General features: G+C 38.3%; 1 protein-coding gene across 2 annotated transcripts; it reads right to left on the bottom strand.

Annotated features, from left to right (window-relative positions):
• Positions 1-9: 9 nt before the first annotated feature.
• On the bottom strand, positions 10-20835 carry LOC115435960 (kinesin-like protein KIFC3). Of its 2 annotated transcripts, none has more exons than XM_030158604.1 (21): positions 20541-20835; positions 16803-19618; positions 16438-16557; positions 16128-16224; positions 15800-15957; positions 15434-15686; positions 11745-11917; positions 10352-10417; positions 9985-10122; positions 9177-9374; positions 8863-9036; positions 8279-8426; positions 7383-7513; positions 7149-7260; positions 6890-7071; positions 4699-4803; positions 4481-4611; positions 3809-3929; positions 3592-3721; positions 1283-1512; positions 10-1187 (listed from the first exon to the last, which is right to left on the bottom strand). In XM_030158604.1, the coding sequence occupies exons 3-21, from the start codon at positions 16534-16536 to the stop codon at positions 1062-1064; spliced, it is 2772 nt and encodes a 923-aa protein (XP_030014464.1). In that variant the 5' UTR covers positions 16537-16557; positions 16803-19618; positions 20541-20835; the 3' UTR covers positions 10-1061. The 2 variants fall into 2 exon arrangements, with proteins under 2 accessions (XP_030014464.1, XP_030014463.1); XM_030158603.1 differs by having other exon boundaries at positions 15419-15686.
• Between the last annotated feature and the right edge of the window lie 10 nt (positions 20836-20845).

Here is a 20845-nt window from a genome sequence, read left to right on the forward strand (position 1 = left end):
GAAAAGAAACAGGCTTTAAATACATCATATTTATTCAGAAACATATCTGAAATGTAACTCTCTAACTATCAGTAAGTGACCTCTCAGGGTAAATACTGCAACAATATTTTGCTACTCTTGGATCAAAAGTAAATTATGATCCAACTTGTGATAAATAGAGGAACAATGATGAACAAATAACAATATGCTGTATTTGGTATGACATTCACTAGTGATATCTACTGCAAGCACCTAAATACCTGATCTGAAATATTATGGTCAATCCCCCATCATAAAGTGCATCTTTTGTTCACATAGGCCCACACTGTTTCCTGTATAAGGATATTGCACAGTTTGTTACTTTACCACTCTAATACAAGGCTGCCTGCTTATTTCAGTAGCTGTTATTCCTCAAATAGCAAAGTGCCAACACTCTAAACAGAAACACAAAATATTCAGTCACTGCTCTTCGGAATTTCACAAAAATGACACAATTATGTGACTTCAGTGTTATTGAAACTGTCAAGAGCCTGCACCTTTTCTATACAACGCACCTCTTTCTCCTACAAACCTTTAGAAACACACAACATTGCAGATGAAGCTCACAAACTACAAACATTTAGAGCATAATGAATACTGCAGTAACCTAAAACCAAGTGTTGATATTGGAATCATACCAAACCTTTTTAATATGACATTGCACTAAACACTATAATGATCATCATCAAGGAAGCTGAGATGTGGTTCAAGGAGTCATCGAATCTCAGACTGTAGGGGAGGCAGAGGTTGTTTTGGCACTCAGCAGAAGAACAAGTACTCCTGTATGCGGATTAGCTTATAATAAAGGGTTATCAGGAGCAGAAAATGGCATTGAGGCCCTTGTTATTCTACACACCTAACCTCAGTCAGAGAATGACATTGCGGTGCCACACAGACCTCTGCAGATTTAGCCCTTGAGCTGGATTGCTGTTTTATCTAGTTGTTACTGTAGCTGTGGTAATCTGACCGGTTTCAGCTGGGTATTGGTGCATTCATATCTTCCTGGTGACCACTGACAACAGGAAGTACCTGACACAAGGCTGTCAGTCGCATTGTCCTCCACCTGATTCGATCTTCCTGGCTGCAGGACCTAGTTCCACCTTGCACACTCTCTGGGCAAACTTCAGCGAGCACAAAGTCTCCCCAACATTACTCTCCAGAGCAGACACCTTAAGCATAAGATATGACACATGTCAAAGACCTCAACATGGAAATTCATGCAAATATGATTGAGTATCTTTATATGTAGGGCAGAATGGTTTACCTGCACCACCATGACAGTCTTGCTGCCTTTGCCCAGGGAGTCTTGTAATAAATAGGTAAGGCGGGAGTTCCTGAAAGGGATGTGAGTCTGCCGGGCTCTCAGTGCCTGAATTACATCCCCAAGGGACAGCAGGGAGCGGTTGATATTCTGGGCCTCCTTCAGTCTCTCTCCCTCTGCACCAGACTTCCACACCCTCTCAGAGCCAGCCAGGTCCACCAGGTTTAACTTCCCTGGAACAAAAGGAGGTTCCTGGTGATGTGGAAATACAAACCTCTCTTCCCTGGAACCAACTTTTCCATTTTGTGCAAATTTTGACCTACTGACCCTACTCTTGGAGACAAATATTACACTAGTGGAGAAAGCTTTCAGACACCCTTAAAATTTTACACAATCTCAAATATTCTGTTTTAAATCTTGGTGTGGCTGAATCAGACAGACGCCAAAAAAAAGGTTAATGCTTTTTTGCTAACAAGAAATAACAAAAGTAAATTCTTTGTTTTTTGTCTTTTGTTTTTTTCTTTGTTTTTTGTTCTTTGTAAATTTCAGTTTCAACATGTCATGCCCTGGATGTGTTTCTTTGGATATTATCTTCCTGAACCATCCAGTTCTGACCTTGAGGGAATAGTGCACAATACTTGAGTTCAATGACTTAAGAGTGATTCTTAACCCATAAAGACCCAGTATTACTTTTCTGTCAGCTCCCAAATTATTGTTCCTGTCTAGTTAACCTTTCTTTCAGAGACTTATCACCATTTATCATTATATTATACTCTGTATTTAGCCTTTTTCAGTGAAAGTCATGTATTTCCCCATATTTAATTGACTGATCATGTACTTGACATTACATTTGAGGTTTATTATATCAAAAACAGAGAAAACTGAAGAAAAAGTGAGTTTTTCATCAAGTATATCATTGAGTGAATATAAACCCAGTGTCTCCATCCACTGTCATTGATCCAACTCCATGGGTTTTACTGCTGAATCAATGTTGTAGAAGATGACGGTGTTTCCACATTCACTACGGAGCCTCTGAACGTCCAAATGGGTCATATCTAATGACCATGAAAAGATGACAAACTGCATTTTACGTCAATTATTTACATGTATTGATAGGATTAGTGGATCAACAGGTATTAAACAGTTTAAATCAGGCGATGGTTTTCATTGATGGTGGCTGTTTGGGTCTTCATGAGTTAATGTAATCTAACACAAATGTATGGGGTGTCCAAAAACTTTTTTCCACCACTGTACTGTATCGGTGGTAACCTGGACCAACAAAATGGTACAATGAAATCAAAAATCAAAGGGGGTTTGAAGAAAAAGACTGTATGCTTGGTGATCAGGTGAGTATTAAAAAATCTTTGTGCTTATATTAAGCCTAACACAAAAATGAAATCAGGGCTTTTTTTCTGTGCTCACCAAGTTGGCTTTTTAGAAATTTGGGCTTTTCACAGGACAGCAAACATATGATGATCCTTAATACTTCACAACAATTTTATTTTTCATTATTTTGCTACCAATACATAGATTTTCTCAGGCAAGGTTTGGAATTCAGATCTTGTACTCGTAGTTGTGTATTATTATTGTGCTGCAGTATAGTATAGGATTTCCGTATTAATGGATAGTTTATTTTAGCAGAGGATAGCAATACAAGTAGTCCTTTCTAAACAATGGGGAAAAGGGTACAAAACAGAATTGGGTTTACAGAAAACAAATTGAATAGGTAATAAGTAGTACTGGACATTTATAATCAAAATGTGTGTCCGTCTGATTAGACTATACATTTTCTTGTGTGGAGCCTCAACTAAAATGAGAGCAGACACACACATCCTCCAGCCCAGAAACCTAAATAGAACTGTGCTGGGAACTCACTTCTTTACTTGTCTTTTTGTCCACATTTATTTATGGCCGAGCAAACAAATGGAACTATTTACAATCAGACAGGTGGAAGTTGTGCTGACCTCCAGTTCCCCACACTTCCTCTTTTGCTTCTCACACCTTTCACTCGTCTTTTCTTGGATCTCCTCTTCTCCTTTTCTCAATCTCTTATCCAATCTATAAATTTGTCTGAATGTAATTCAAAGACGTGGTTACCCTTTACAGTGCATGGATTCATATATAGTACTAAAGCATTCTTCAATTCTTGGAAATCCTGACTTAAGCCATTTCCTGTTTCCTGAAGTTTTGTTTTTACTTGTCATTAGTAGAATACCCATCAAGTATTTATGTAGCTGTTGACAGGTTGGGGACTTGGAATGTTATTGACATTTTCAGCATGTTAGACACAAAGACACGTATGCATGACAGACCTGTGGTTTTGGACCCGGAGGCAAGGTCAGTCCCCTCAACAGTGATACAGAGCAGAGCATGTGAGCGCGAGCTGTGTTGGTTCATCTGGGTCCCGAAGGTGATCCTGTTCCGGCGAGCTGTGGCTAAAATCTTCACAAACAAGAAGCATCAATGTAACGACGTTTCCTCACTATGAACCTCTCATCATCAGTATCAGATGAAAACACAGATGTCCACCTTCTTGATGTGCTGAAAGCTCTTAACCTCGATGACTCTGAGGCCTGGCACATGCAGCTGTCCTGTTCCATCAGGGTTGATCTTTATATCAAGTTTCTCCCCATCTTTACTCAGTAGGTCCCTGGGAGATAAAAGATACCACTTAAACAGTCCCTGTCTGGGTTAGTAATTAAAAAATGACACTATAATCTCAGAAGTTGTGATATTGGTAAAACTACAACACTATATTAATAAAAGGACTCATATTTTCCTGCAGAAATGGAGGCAACCACTGCAACTTTTAGGAGTGCGGTATAATTTGTACTTAAATACATAACATGATGGATATCTATCACTTTTTGTTTTGTTTTGCTTTCTCTGTTTGTCTTCCTTTTCACTTTGATTGTAACAAAATAAAATTCTTGATTCACATAGTTACGTGTTTTATTTTACTGTACGATATGATCTGTTGTGCAAACATTATGTACTACCTCAGTGTGTTAGTGATGTTGCACAAGCATATTTTACATAAACCAGTCTTGTAGCATCATTGTAATTATAATTTTAATTATTGTTTTTTAGGTTTGTTTGTTTACTGTTTGTAAAGTTGTCATAAAACTTGAATAAATAGAAGTTTAAAAAAAAAAATTACACTACAGCCTGTCGGGCCATCCAAAGAAAAGTGAGTCAGACCTTAGCACCTCGTTGTAGATCTCCACAGAGCTGACAGTGACAGTGTAAGTCCACATGTCCTTCCTCTCCTCAATCACGTTAAAGAGCTGTTTTAGGGCCCGCTGGTTGATGCCCGGGTTCTCCACACTACCCTGGAAACCAAATGCTACTTAACCTGCAGCTTCCCTTTAACATCTTCACTGTGATAATAATAATCCTGTTAAAAAAAGACAACATACCTCCATGGTGTAGGTTTTTCCAGAGCCGGTCTGCCCATAAGCAAATATACAGACATGGTAGCCATCGATACACGAAGTCACAAGGGGTTCAATCTCCTGAAAGACCTGATGGAAACAAATGATTTAAGTTAAGGACCAATGGCTTCTATTTAACAGAGTTATGCCATTGAGTTACACAATAAATGTAAATATAATCAGTTACAGTACATGAGAAACATTATGTTGTGGTTGGGTTTGGATAATACTGTATATAGTGATGTAGCATAAATAAATGATGTGAGTACAGCTGGAGTAACATGTCGTGTATATTTGTATGTGTGTGTGTGTGTGTGTGTGTGTGTGTGTGTGTGTGTGTGGTGTACTGATTTAATAGGTAAAACACTTTGCTCTACATTTCACTGTATGAAAAGTGCTATATAAATAAAGATTGATTGATTGATTGATTGATTGTGTGTGTGTGTGTTGTATCTTTGGACCTTGAAATGATGCTCCAGCCACAGTGACCAAAAATATATACATTTACTGCCATTAACAGCAGACATAGTTAATATGAAGTGTTTCACCCATGATGCCATTATGTTAGAGACTTGATACGGCACCTTATCTGAGTGACAGTATATCATCATTCTCATGGAGACTTTTAGAATCCCAATCTTTTTTATCTATAGTCATGCAAGCACATACATTACAAAAACCAGACAGTTCTTGACCACTATAGCAGGCATTCAGTTAATAATCATTTGCACAGTGTACCACAAAACACAAAGCGGCATCATTATCAAAATGGTCCAAATCCAGCAGCACTGCGCTGTGTTAAATGAAAAATAAAGTTCAGACATCCAAGAGAAAGGGGAGTACTTTCTCCTCAAAGAAAAATTCAAATGCACTTGTAAGAAAGATGCTTCCTGTGAACTTTGAAGGTATATCAGGGCAGGTTTGACAGTAAATCAAGAGACTAATATAATGATAATTATAATGCCTAGTGCCTAAGATGGTCTTGTAATACTTGGAGGAAATATGCTGTTCAAAATCTTAGCATGGCACAAAATGGACAAAAGTTTCCAGGCTTCAGGTGCTAAATATGATGCTGAATCTTGGTTCCATGGCACTTTGCTGCACTGACAAATGTTCAATGGTTCCACAACGTAGGATTGGCCTGAGTTCTGTGTAAAGTAGTCCCAGGAAGAGAGAAAACCCAGACGGTGTGGATGCACTGAGCCCAAATGTTGTGAAATACCAGACAAGTCCCCATATGTGACTGTTTAGTCAGGTCAGGGAACTCTGCTTTGTCTAATTGGTAACATGAAGTGATGTCTCTGTGAACCTACACTACAGGATGCTGCCGGATTTTTTTCAGTGCTGTCTAACCTTCAGAAAGGCTGGTTCCCACAAGTGATGGTCTGGTCATCCATCCTTTCAATAGCACAAAGACAAGTATGTGTGTGTGTGTCTATGTATATATACCTGTGAAAGTGCAATTTAATTCCAGGTTACTTTGCATATCAACAGGTGATAATGCATGAATAGTCTGCAGACCGAGAGGTGGGAGTATGAATATGTAAGCATAGGCGTCTTCGGACTCCCTTTCAGGTATGACTACTGTTATTGTCTATACCTGGGATCACCAACCCTGTCCTCGAGATCCACTATCCTGCATGTTTTAGATGTTTCCCTCTTCCAGCACACCTGATGGTCATTATCAGGTTTCTGCAGAGCTTGATTCATCTAGTGATTCAGGTGTGTTGGAAGAGGGATACATCTAAAACATGCACGATGGTAGAACTCGAGGACCAGGGTTGGTGACGCCTAGTCTATACTATGCTTTTTTTTTTTTTTTGAATGTCTAAAAATAAACAGTAACAGTAAAACAGTAAATAACAGTTAGTATTGAAATGTTGGTGTCAGCAAATGGGCTGTAACCAAATGAATGCAGTACTGAAAAATTAACAATATATTCCAGGAAAAGGGTGTAACATTGTTTATAGTATTGGTTTAAAACTCACAAACTTTTTTATCCAGAGTGATAGAATGTACCAAGTTCCATTTCTCTGAAGGAATTAGTAACATTTTATTTTTATATAGGTAACTATTAATCTGTAATTTATTACATGCTAAAAGTAACCCTCTCTACATTGTGAATGAGAAGTATTTGTTTGGGTTATATTCTTTATTCTTTACTCATTTTTCCTACCTCTTCCTGCGTGGCCTGAGGATGGAAGACCTTATCCAACTCAAAGATGCGATCTTTTCCTTTGCTCATCACACTGAGTGAGGACTCATTGTTGGGGTCTGTCGTGACCACCACAGACTGGCCCTCCTCGTGCTGGTCCTCCTTCAACACAGGCTTCACACGACACAGGACGCGGATGTTGCCTAAAAGCACAGATTTAGTTAAAGAGACAGCGTATTTGTTATTTCTTACACACATCCATCTAGTCTGCTCTGTATACCTTTCAGCTCCACCAGCTGTTCGTGGTACTTCCTGCGCAGTGCAACCTCTTTTCTGTATTTTTCCAGAAGATCTTTATTGGCCTCAGACATCTCATTGATTGCTGCTGAAATCTGATAAACAAGGAAGGGTTTTTGCAGTATATATATTACTAGAACTGTAAAAGTTGGGCTGATGTGTCATTATGCTAAATAAGAAATGTAGAAATAAAATCTAGAAACATTATGATACAAACTTGTCTTTTTGCATCATTGATAGCTGCTCCATAAAAATCAGAGAAGTTGCGAACTTGGCTCCTCAAACTGGCGTAGTCAGTCTTCATGGAGCGCAGAGTTGGAGGGAGTGCAGTCAGACGTTTTTGTAAGCCTTCCAAAAAAAGAAATCTTAATGTTGAATTATATAAAAAACACTCAGTATATATACTTTGCATTGTGTGATCACACTTACAAACAAATGGATCAGCGTTGTACTCAACATTAACAATTATTTGAATTCCATAGATTGAATTTCAATAAATAGAATTTCTTTCAGTTTGTCCTTGTTTTCTGAAAGAGATCATGAGTCCTAACCTTTCATTTTCATAATTTTAAGGATGTATGTAATAAGGGGGTTTATAGACAAATCATACAATGCTTTAAACATTGCTATATAAAATGTCCACAATGCTATCAGTTTGTGTGTTACATGTCCACATGTGCAATTTTCTTCTTCTTTTCGCAGCTTTATTGTATGGTTACATGTAAAACAGCCGGTGCCAAATGCTAGTGTCAGAGAAATTTCCTACTGAGGGAATTTTTACATTAATTGTCAATTTTATGAGTTCCATGGAAATGACTATTCACTCTTTCATCTACAGGATGAGAAAAGGGAGAAATTTAGACAACATGGGACTTTAACAGCTACTGAAATAAGGTTTTTTTTTCCTCAACTCTCTCTTCCCTTATATCGGTGTTGAAATCTCTGTTTAATGGACTGTGTGTCTGATTGTGGCCGACAAGTCAAACCTCATGATTTCAGCAAATTAAATGTGAAAAATTGCTAAAAGTAAAAGTAAAAAACAAAAAGACTATTGCCTATTGTAAGTTTCCTTTATTTTCCAGAGACTAAATGTATTCATTCTGCATGACTTACTGAAGAATTGGTCCTGCAGATTCTGAAAATGCTCTGCTGAGCAGTTCGCAGCAGCTTTCACAGCTTCTTCCTTCCTCTCCTCCAAGTGGCCGATCTCTTTCAGTAGTTCTTCTCTCAGCGTACTGATTTCTCGCTCATACGCTGCAATCTATTAAAGGGCGAAAGCAATTTGTCATTCTGTCAGCTTGACAGGTCCAATCAGTGCAGATTCAGCTCAGTAATGGGATCGTCTGCCGATGAAATTGATCCAGGGTGAGAATTTCCAACAGGAAATGGGAAACTAACACCTTCTGGCTTTGATAATCAGTTCTTGAAATAGGATGCAGTTTATTTAGCCTTTTTGGCCATGCATTCTGTTTCTTCTCATGTTTTTTAATCAAAGTTAATAGTCATTTATATTGTCTGCACTCTCATAAATGATTTGGATTTTGATGGAACAATATTGTTATTGCACCCCAAGATTTACTGTATGTTCAATATTTTCCAGCCTAGATTATATTCAAATGTAGGAAACACAGATCAAACTTGTGACCTGTTAAGAAACAGTTACAAATATCTACAATCTGTACATTCTAGAGCAGTACCTTGTGTTGCAGATTACAGCTGTGTTCATCCGATCTCCTGATTTGCTCTTCCAGTTGTTTGCACCTCTCATTCTGATTGGACAGTTTTTCAGACAGTAGCTCATTTCTCTGTCTGCATTTGTTCAGCTGCTTTAATGTCCCGGGCGCTTCCACCTCCACAGTCTGGGTAACATACTAGGAAAAAAGAAAAAAAGACTCCTTAACCATCACTTTAAAAAGGTTTATTATCAGCAAATGCAAATTTATTATTTCTTTTTCAGGACTGTAGATGTTAATGTCTCAAAATCCAAATCCACATTGAAGTTGAACTTTACCTTAACCACTGGCTCCTTTCCTTTCTCTCTGTCTAACTCCAGCTGCAGCTCCCTCACTCGGTCTTCTCGTTTCCTCAGCTCCTCTCCTCTTCTCCACTCACACTGTTCACTCTGTCGTTCCAGTTGGGACAACTGTTCTGCTCGCTGTTGGAGGGAGAGCTCCAGCTGCTGCACTCTGCTCCTGAGGTTCTCATTTTCCTGTCAGAGGATGTAAAAACTATTAAAACCAAATGTGTTTACACTCGGGGGGGCTGGATAACACATTGTCCAAGTAAGATAAGATAAGATAAGATAAGATAAGATAAGATAAGATAAGATAAGATAAGATAAGATAAGATAAGATAAGATAAGATAAGATAAGATAAGATAAGATAAGATATGCCTTTATTAGTCCCACAAGGGGAAATTCCAGGTTTACAGCAGCAAAGTACAAAAGCACACAAGAGCAAAAGGAGTGCAAAATCAAAAATAAAGACAAATCAAAAATAAAAAAATGTATATATACAAATTACAGCTGTGCACGTGCTGATCATTCCGTAAGTTGAATAGGGATAACATCAACATCATATCAGGGAATAAAAATTTTTACCATCAAACTAGCAACACAGGCATTTACCATTTAAGGACATTTGCATACTGTGATGTTAAAATAATGTATTTTGTTCTTTTATGTGTTCCTGCTGCAATTCAAGAAACACTTAAGTCTTGATCTCACAGTGAAGTATCATCATCATTCATCATCATCATCATCATACATCATCATCATCATTATTCACTGTTTGTCCTCTGGCACATTTTTGTTTCTTACCTTAATGAGCATGGTGCTGGACTGGGAAGGGATGGTTGACAGCTGCTGCAGAAGTCCCTGGGTAACACTCAGACTCTGTTTCAGACTCTCATTCTCCGCAGACAAACACAGAACCCTTTTCTCTGAGTCTGTGGCTCCCTAAAGAATGAGCACCAGAATGAGAGATGCTTTGACATGTTTATTCTTCACTTACATATTCTTAATGATAATTAAAGTGCGATAAAAGCTATGCTGGCCTGTGTTTGGCATTTTTACTGTGTGGAATGTCAATCACAGTGCTTGGGGAAATGCTTTGGCAGGTTTGCTGATGATTTGGAAAGTGACAGTCACTTGATAAATGATTGAATCAATAATTCACAGCGCTTACGGTAGCAGTTCTAAGCCTCGACAGCTCCTCTTCACGCTCCTCTATGCAGCTCTTCAACTCATCGATCTGTGCAAAAAATTAGAAGAATTAACACAAAACAAAGGATGTTAAAGTAGTGTAGGGAAATTAGGTTAAATTATTATTGGGTAGTATATTTTTGACATCCATTAGCAAAAATTTCATAATAATTTTGGAAGCACCAGTAAAAATTCTTGGCCGATACAGATATTTAACCCATAAAGACCCAAACATGCACTGGTGACCAAAAGCATCTACTGATGCAATATTTGATCTACAATATTTAATAACTGCTGATCCACTAATACTATCAATACATGTAAATCATTGGTGTAAAATGCAGTTTGTCGTCTTTTCATGGTCATCAGATATGACCCATTTGGATGTTCAGAGGCTCCGTAGTGAACATGGAAACACTGTCATCTTCTACAACATTAATTCACCAGTACAACTAATGGAGTTTGATAAATGACAGTTGATGGAAACACTTGTTTTATTATCAGTTATTGACAAATTTGCTGAAAAAGTCCCTTTTTCTTCAGTTTTCTCTGTTCTGATATAATAACCTCTAAATTTACTAGAATTTTAATGAACATCTACATGATCAGCTAAATAAATATAAGGAAAAATACATGAGTTACACTGAAAAATGCAAAATACAAAGGATAAAATTACAATAAATGGTGATAAATCACTTAAGAAAGGTTAAATAGAGAGAAAAAATAATAATTTGGGAACTGCCACAAAAATAGCACTGAGTCTTTGTGGGTTTAAAATGACAGTTATTGCTAAGCTTTGTATTTCTTTATTTTATTTTTGTTGTTATTTTACACACACCCTCCCCCCACACAAGGAAATCTTCATTATGAATACAAAAAACAAATTTATGAAAAAATCTTTAATATAGCATAACACAAAAACAGAAAAATATCTGCCTCTGCCTTGGGTAGGTCTCTAGTAATTACCATTGAAGATATTGTCCTTCAAGTGATCTGAGAGGAAACTAGACATCTGTACTCCTTTATGACTGTGTTTTAAGGCTTCAGAAAACATAATCCATGACAGAGACTTTTACCAATCAAGGTTTTTTCCAAGGTGAATAGCCAAAAAAAAAAAAAAAAACAAGGTAATTAATGTGTAACAGCAGATTTCTGTAATATTCCATGATCTCTCCTATTCAGACTCTGTGGCTCATCAACATGGCAGCTCGTGTAGGCGTCACTTTTTCAAAGCAGCATAAAACCATCATCTTCTCCCCTTCTCTATATGGGTCTGTATTTTCAAGTTGTCATTTTTCTCCCTATACTATAAGAAAATAACTAATTCATAGCTTTCAGAATAACAAATGTGTCCAAAGTGGATGTAGCAGTTCTACCTGTTGCTGAAAGGCCTGTATGCGGGAGTGTCTGTCTCTTTCCTTCTGCTCCAGCTGGGAATGCAGCAGACGAAGCTCTCCTCTCAGTTTGCTCCTCTCACCCTGAAGGCCGTACAGCGACTCCACCAGCCTGTGAAGCCCGGCTTGTGTCCCTGCATCACTGCTGGATTCACCTGTGAAACACAAATACTCATCATCATCATCATCATCATCATCATCATCATCATCATCATCATCATCAGGACACAGCGTTATTAAAACCAGCTTTGTTCCTGTCGCCATCACTGAGCTCAATAAGAAATACTGACATTGCACTTTTTTTTTTACTTATTTAGTTATTTATCCTATTTCTTTGCTCTATTTATAATTATTATTATTATTATTATTATTGTGACTTCTAATTTTTAAATTTTATGTTCTTATCCTAGTTTGTATCCCACAGGCTGTTTTTTTATCTTCTTGAGGTTTTTATTGTGTTTTATTGCTTCTTGTTTTTATTTATTTGATCTTATTTATTTATTTTATCCTTTGACTTATCCATGCTGCTATACTGATGAATGGTGGAACACTGAGCACTTTTTGTCTTGATACTCGATCAAGTACCTGCACTGTAAAAAATGACTGTAGAATTAACATTAAAAAGTTGTAAAATTGCAACATAAAAAAACTGTAAGTGACAATACAATGCAAAGTTGTTTATTTGAAAAGATTTTTGTGTTAACGATTAGATCAAATATAGCTGTAGTTCTTACAGGAAGAGTATGTGAACAAAACCAGAAATGGATGTAGAGATGATGTATTTCTATTGTTTTTAGAAAATAAAATTGTAAATTGAAATACAGTGTGGTGCCGTTTAAGCTGCAAGACTATAATGTTGAAATAACGGCATATTTGCTTTATTTTGCTTATATACAGTATATATATATAAAAGTTATAAAAAAAGTAAACATTTAACAATGTAACATTTTAAATTTGTAAATTAATGGGTTGGTAGAGTTGGTAGAGTGGCTCATCCAATAACCAAAGGGTTGGTGGTTTGAATCCTGGCTCCAACTCATATGTCAAAGTGTCCATGGAAGACACTGAACCCTAAATTGTTCCCAGTTGGACCTGGTGGATTTGGAAAGAGCTTTGGACATGATGAAGGTGGAGAAAATGTGCTAAATAAGTGCAGTCCATTTACTAGTTAAATCCAGTGTTAAATCTACATGTTTAAAATGTTAAATCTACATGTTACTCTGTAAATATGTTCACAGTTGGATGTGTTTTTACAGTATTGTTCTGGAAACCACAGCTGCCAGTTTTTTTCCGTAAAAACAACAGGATTTTTTTTACAGTGTGCCTAACAGGTTCAATGTGTTTTGCAATCACTCTGTCTGCAAAACACATCTAACCACGGGTATAAATAAAGTAACCTTGATCATCATCATCATCATCATCATCATTACTATTAGACTAAAACGCAGTCGTTCTGTCATTTTTGGGTCCCCATCCATACTGGGCCACCCAAATATAGAACTAACTAATATACCTGACCTGTTTTCTTCCATATGCACTCAAAGCAGTTTCCACAGTATGCTTAAAAGCTTGCATGGGTGTGTAATATTAATGAACATGAAGAATGGCAGCTTTATTGCATGCTATGCACAAACCATGTATCACATTAAAGTAAAAATGATTGTTGCAGTGATGCCTTTCCACTCTGAGGCCCCCCCAGAGTATCTTTACAGATCTATATGGGATCACTTCTGTTTCTCACATGCAGCTCATCTCTATAATCCAGATCTATAAAATGCACGACCTGCTAAAACATCTCCTTTATTAATCTGAACAGTATGCCCTGCACCATTTTAATCACTCTGTTCCTTCTCAATAATTTATCAGGCTTTGTCACCTTAAATTTTCCTCCATGACTTTATGTTAATTTAATCTCCACACCATGTCAGGGTTGCTGTGCCACAATGGAGCAGCAGGAGGAGGTGGTGTTGGTGCCAGCAGGGATACAAATGTGGAGGAGAGGCTACAGCTGTGCAGAACTGCTGATATCAATGTGTTCAGAAGAAACATTACAGTCTGCAGAGATACTTACAATAAAAGTCAGCTTCAAATGGTGCAACATAGAGACGTACGGTGCATCTCCATCTGCTAAATTATGCTAAAGATAAAATTGAAAGGTTACACAATGAATGAAGGACCACCGTTCATTTTGGTGGATGAAATGTTGATCAGCAGTTTAAACCACAGACAAATGACACTAGTAGAGGCACAACTGCACATTTAAAGGACACAGTGACTCTTCTACATGTAAACTTTACTGTAAACAAACATATCTAACAGCCGTGGGACATGGACTCAGGCTATTTTTAGTCAAACACGGGTTCACGTGGAGCCAAGCATGTGCAGGACCTTGTAAGTGAATTTGAGGGGAATGAAAAGCACTCTCAGCTATGTTTTATTCATGTTTAGAGCCACAGAGCCGCTTAGTACTAGAGACGTTCACTGTGCAGCCATGTCACTGTCCTGCAAGTAAGAGTGAGTATGCATGAAGTCTTCCACACTATCTAGCCTACACATCATCATACTGCACATGCTGACTTATTTCTCTGAAGCTGAATAAAGTCAATGTAAGGTCAGGAGAGGCATCTGATCTGTCTACAGCCTCACAGAGTCACGCACTTGTTAACAAGCTGCACTTAAGCGTAGCAAAGTGATGTAACTGAACAGATTTGGTTTGATGTCAAAGAACCATCTGGTCAAGTCTGAAACACAGCAGACAACGACATCTACAGCTTTGCGGTCAGTTGCTGCTGTAAAGTGATAGTCTGGCTTCTGCCACATAACAAACCTGATTTACATCAATACAGCCATAAATCTAATGAGTCTGCTCCTCTGCTAATGACTTCTGTCATAAAAAGGCAAAAAGCATCGGACTATTTTTTCTAAAACTGGTGAGGAACAGACTAGCTACGTCAGTGAAGAGAACTACAGAATACACCCTCCAAAAATAGATCACTCCCACGAAATAATGACATCCCCTCCCAGCGGGGTGTCGTTATTTCATGTTAGGAAGTAATACTTCAAAATAATTATGGGACTACTGTGATACCGAAATGAAAAATAAAAATCTGTCATTAAGTGACTTGTAAAATCATTAAGGTACAAATATGAAGTAGCAATCTGCCAAAAGACATGAAATGTTACTTTAGTAATCTAATAAAGAAATAGGCTGTATTTAAATGAATAGGAAGAAAATAAATGTATTTTTCAAATGATATTCCAGCAAAATATCAGGTCATGTTGAAAGACTGAAACTGAATTTCTATTTCAAAAAAATCACAGGTAGTCTAATAATTATTTCCAAAGAGGTGCATCTCTAATAAGCTTTGCATCCAATAATGTCTTTATTCATTCATAGTCAATCTAATCCATCTTCTTCCATCTATCAGATGATCTCATATCATAAATCCACCTCATTCCCCGTGCAATTTTCTAAACCTCTTCAAACCAGCCAATCTTCTGTGTGCTGTTATTAAAACACCATCATGACCTCTACCCTCTCTGTTTTTCATCATCCTCACACCCACCACATGGAAATGTAAACCCATTTCTGAAGCACTTTAATATCCCCTCCCCCTGCCTGTTTCCCCCATCTCCTTCTCCTCCTCCTCTCTGACCTTCTCTTCTCTCACCCTCACTCAGTGGGCTGGGGGTCTGCTGCTGACTGAAGGCTTCCTCCAAGCTGCTTATGATGCTGTTTTTGTCCCTGAGGCGCTGGCGGTAGGAGGCTCGCAGGGCCTTCATCTGTCTACGATGCTGGACACGGTGCCTCTTCAGCTGGACCCGGTACTGGTCGGCTTGCTGCTGCAGCTGCTGGAAATGGGAGTACTGTTCCAGAAAACTCAGCAAGTGGGACATCACTGCTACCAGGGGGGAGTCTGTCATCTGGGGAGTAGGAGAGTGCACACACAAGTTTAGAAACATTGCAGGTTTTCCTATTTGGGGATCTGGTAATGTATGCTCCCTTCTCTGTCAAGGTGATGACACACTTTTCTCACCTTTCCTGTTGTTTCCAGTTGAACCTGCGAAGTCCTCCTCTTCTCAGTCTCCTGCTTAAAAGATAGAAAAGCAGCCAGAGGAGTGCATGCTGGGATGTCGGTGCCATTTGCCTCATCGTCTTCACTCACAGACAACTCATCGCTGTCACTGCTGCTGCCTGGGTGACAACAAACAGCACAAAGAGTAAAGGAATGTGTCTTATAATTAATTCATTAATGATTAGTGAGTGGACATAATGCACATTTTATTGAGTGTGTTATTGTCCCATGTAATGCACCATCTTATATGTTTTACTATGAAAACAATGCAAAGATGTTCATCACTCACTTGATTCACTAAGCTGAGCAAAAGCTTTTTTTCCCATTTTGGGGGTGTGGCCACATCGCCTCCTGCTCTCTGTTTCCATGGCAACAGGTTCTGCCTCCTGAGCACAGCAACATGTATGAGGGTCAGACAGTAATACACACAAATATTGACACATTGCCAAGTATACTCAGCCACAAAACTATATGCACTGATCTCGATGAAAAGTGTTTTTCTTTTAACGTATGGCAATAAATGACACATGGATGATCCAGACAAAAATGGTTTTCTGACAGTGGACCCCTGAGGCTGGACATGATGAGGCTAGACGTACGTCTGAGGAAGCGCCACATGCCCCCTCCAAGGCATCCTCCTCCTCCTTCTTAAAGACAGTGTAGAAGATGTAGACTAAAAGGGAGTAGAAGGCGTACATCTCTACGCTGTCCCAGAATCCCTATAAAGGACATGTCATCTTCATTATCATACATCTATGTAATGCACAGACTGTAAAGCTCTATGAATATATTCTTCACTCTGATATTACTAGAAGTCACAATAACAACAAAAGACAAATAAACCAATTAAGATGTAACCAGCTAATATAGTTTGAGTTGCAGCAGGATTTCTGCAAAGGTAAACCACTGATCCTGTCCTATATCTATATCTCTTCAATGCATCATGCAGCTGTATCTCCTTTACCTTCTCACATATCTTCTTTTCTTCGATAATGACAATAATGGGATACTCCAGCCATCTGCTTTCCCCTCTAACAGCCCATCGATGTTGTCAGTGACAAATCCTCCCATGTAGTCCTTCTCAGCATCCCTACAATATCCAGCGCCAACGTGACTCTCTCTTTCTCCACCTCTTTCTCCTCCTTTTCCTCCTCCACACCACTCTGCTCCATCTACAGGCTGCATCTGCAGTGAGCATGCTCAGTGCAGTTTCCTGATCTGCAGTGTTAGATGACAGACACAGTATGGAGACTGATTAAGCTGGTGCTTTGTGCTGATTCCTACGGCCTGAACCAGAGTTAGATGAGGTTGCAAGATTGTAGGTGCTCATATGGAACAGTTGCATTTACACTTAGAAACATTTTTGTATTTCCAAGTACTCAAACCTGAATAACAAATGGACATTACACAGATTACACAGAAGCCAGGAGATCAATGTAAAGTAATGAGAAAAACAATTTATTCAAGTTTTGTTGTTTTTATCATTAAATGAACATTTATGTTTTTTTTGTTGTTGATAAAAATGAAATAAATAACAGAAAAAATTATTAAAGTGTGTGACATTTCAAACAGTACTGAGTATGACTTTATAAAACAGAGTTTGTTGTAACTGTACATTTTTTTAAACCTCTAAAAGCACAACTGTCCATGATAGTCATGGTGGACACTGGAGATATCCCTGTTTGTTCACCTATGAGGTTTGACGAAGGCACTGTCCCACCTACGGGCATGGCGCCACAGACGCTTGTACATATACTGCAGTAAAAGCGCTGAGGCAGCTACTTTGAACTCTGAAATCCTGAGAGAGAATCTGCAGTGTCCAATACAATTGACTCCAAAGAACATCAATATATTCAAAGGACAAATACATTTACAAACACCTCATAGCAGTGATGGTGAGCTTAACAGATGAGGTCATTGAAGCTACCTTTAGCAACAATTTCAAACTGAGGAAGTCATAAAAAACTACACTGATAAGTATCAAAACGGCCTGATGCAGTAAGAGCAGGGCCAAGAGCTTAGATCACTGCAGATATTTAAAGAGCGATACTGCTGAGACTGAAGAACAGGCTGTGAGGCAGCTGGATGTTTTTGGAATACATAACACTAAAATTATTAACGGAGAGATGTGTGATACAAGCACACACTGATGAATCTGTGCATAGACACACATACACTTGAAGTTCTGAGGGCTGAACAGATAACTAAATAGACAAACTGACTGCAATATGAGTCATGATTTTACTGGGAATAGTCATTTTCACATTTCATTTTCACACTAACAAATGGTGACTACGTAATTTTGTTATGGTCTGAACCAAACAAAAATGGTATGCTGTGACACATTTGACCTTTGACAACTCCTGGATTTGGGCATTGTATGCGACCATATTGCAGTTTTTATAATATTTCATTGAGCTGTTCAGCCTTAGTACAAACACGCTGGCTTTATAATAATGAAATTCAGAAATGCAATAAATACAATTGGTAACTGTTCTGCCTTAGTGAAACAGACTGTCAGGAAAGTGTGATCACCTTCTCTACAAATTAACAAAGGCGAGAAGAGGCAATTATTCTTTTGTCATATCACTTAAAATAATACATGCAGGTACGGATGTCAGAATGATGTTCTGACTATTACATTTACTATCCATTCATCTCTGCTCTTAATTGTAGTTTTGCACATGAACAATTGTATTTGTAGTGTTTCTTCAACATTCAATCAGCACTGGCAAGGAAATCACTGCTAATGCAAAGATACATATAATAATGTAGTATTGTACTTAGTGAGGTAATCTAGCTTTAAGTCTTTCTATAATAAAACTAAGCATGATCCAGATGCTTTAGAAAAACTGATAATCTATTAACTGAAAATATTAAAAACACACATAAACAAAGTTAACAATATGACCCAAACAGCAACAGACATAAGACAAAACTAGAATTATTGCCCAAAGCACCACAGCTGTATATAAATTAAAGCTGAAATTACAAAACCCCACCTTTTAGTAGCTTGAATCATGAAATATTTAGTGTTGTGCTCAAACATTCACATTCTGACAAATAATTAATTGATAATATACTAGTTGTTTCAGTTCCAAAACAATTTTAAGGTATTAAAACGATGTAAGTAAAGAAGAGTAAAATCTTCTCCATAAAAACCCTAAGGCTATTATATTTTGTCATACTTTCATTTGACAGTGCACATACATATAGATATATTTTGCCTAATCTACTCATTTACTAAATGCTGATGTTAGATTGGTCAGTCACATCTAAGAAAAATATGCCAAGGGCCCGTGTGGATGCCCAACAGCCTACACATGAAGATCCTTTCAAAATCCACTTCATCAAACCATCTGCTGCAGCTGGAGAGATGAGAGGAAATGTGTCTGTTCCAACCTGCGGTGCTACAAGCAAAGGAAGACTGAGGGCCACACCACCGAGGGCCCCTAAAGCACTACCGGTGAACAAACACACTGTGAGGCAGCAGGACAGTGACGACAGGCCCAGACAGCGAGTCACCACTGTGAGGGTATCTGCTGAGAGCCAGTCACACAGTCCCAGCAGGAGGCAGGAGCCACACAGGAGAATACTTGCAGTGTTGTGGTCCTCACTAAGCCACAACAGGTCAAAAGACACCAGTGCTGGAGCCAGGACCTTGGCAGCCCAATCGACTTCTTTCTGTAGGGTGATGAGGTATGAGGTAGAAGGACTCAAGAGGCAAAGTCCAGATGAGAGCCCAAGCAGGAAGAGGCCCACTGAGGGAGCCCTGTGGTCCTGCAGGGAAAGAGGCAAAACTACAAAATGAGGAATCCAACGCATGATAAGATATAGTGTAAAGCTATTTTTTAAATTTACTAATAACTTCACATCACAGACGGCCTCTTGGAGGACACAAAACTCCATCAAGGTCAACAGCCCACTCTTCTTCTTCCACTTTACACCACAAATTATGACCCATGTCCTCATCCTTTTAGTCATTTGGTGTTAATGGATAGCTGACCTGACCATCACCATGGTAATTCAGTACTTTGTCATAAGCAGAGGTGGGTAATCTCAGCTTCATAGAGTAAAAGTCCTGCATGAATTGGTTCTACATGTTCACTTAACACAGGTGATTCTCCCATCTACCTGGATGAGGAGTTATGCTCATCAAAATGGGCTGGTTCAGTGAATGGTTGGAACAAATATGTGGGTAGGACTCTCTGGAGAGAGATTCAAGAAAGGTGGGTAACTTTGCCCCAGAGAGTAGATATTCTACCCACATATTTGTTCCAACCAGGTAAATGGGCTAATTAGTGGAATCGCCTGTGTTAACAGGTAGAACCAATACATGGCAGAACTTTTACTCCATGAAGCTGTGATTACACACCTCTGGTCATAAGTTAACCTGAAAGTAAACTACTCTTGAACTGAGGAGAAAGTGAAAGACAATTGCAGCCTATGCTCCTTTAAAAAAATAAATAAATAAAAATGACCGAAAACACACAATTTATGTGCTAGTTTTTTCTGCCAGAAGATAATACCTACAGTTTTCACTTTACTATCAGTTAAAACAAACAAAAACGGAGAATAATCACATTTCAGCATCTCTGCAACAACATGAAGACAATAGACATATACTTATGTTTTTGACAAATGCACTTAGCCTTTAAAGTTACAGTAAAATAACATCATAAATGTCGGACAGCAGACTTACCTTAAAGAGCTTAAATGAAGAATAAAGCGCTATCGCCGACAACATGATGTTTGCACATAATGTCATCAATTCTGTTAAACAGGAGGCCATTGATTCTGGAGAAAAGTGATTCTCCTGTAAACATGCACGACGTTACCGCGAACAGATACAGCTTATGAGGGTGTTAAGTTTGATATTAAAACCTGTATCACATTTAGATGTTTGTTTTGCACTTACACTCCGAGAAAAGACCACATGTAAGCAAACTTTAGGAAGCAGGTATGATTGTTTGGACACGTGACAAAACTGGCCGGAAGTTGCTGCAC

This window comes from Sphaeramia orbicularis, chromosome 16 (genome assembly GCF_902148855.1).
Source record: "Sphaeramia orbicularis chromosome 16, fSphaOr1.1, whole genome shotgun sequence".
In the NCBI taxonomy this organism is placed as follows: Eukaryota; Metazoa; Chordata; class Actinopteri; order Kurtiformes; family Apogonidae; genus Sphaeramia; species Sphaeramia orbicularis.

What these genes read in the sequence shown, in the direction of transcription:
- LOC115435960 (XM_030158603.1), bottom strand. Translation starts at nt 16,536, where the DNA reads ATGTACGCCTTCTACTCCCTTTTAGTCTACATCTTCTACACTGTCTTT. An exon ending in TGAGGGTGAGAGAAGAGAAG is followed by an intron (nt 11,918 to 15,418) that starts GTCAGAGAGGAG and finishes TGTGTTTCACAG; the next exon opens with GTGAATCCAGCAGTGATGCA. An exon ending in GAAAAACCTACACCATGGAG is followed by an intron (nt 4,612 to 4,698) that starts GTATGTTGTCTT and finishes TTTGGTTTCCAG; the next exon opens with GGTAGTGTGGAGAACCCGGG.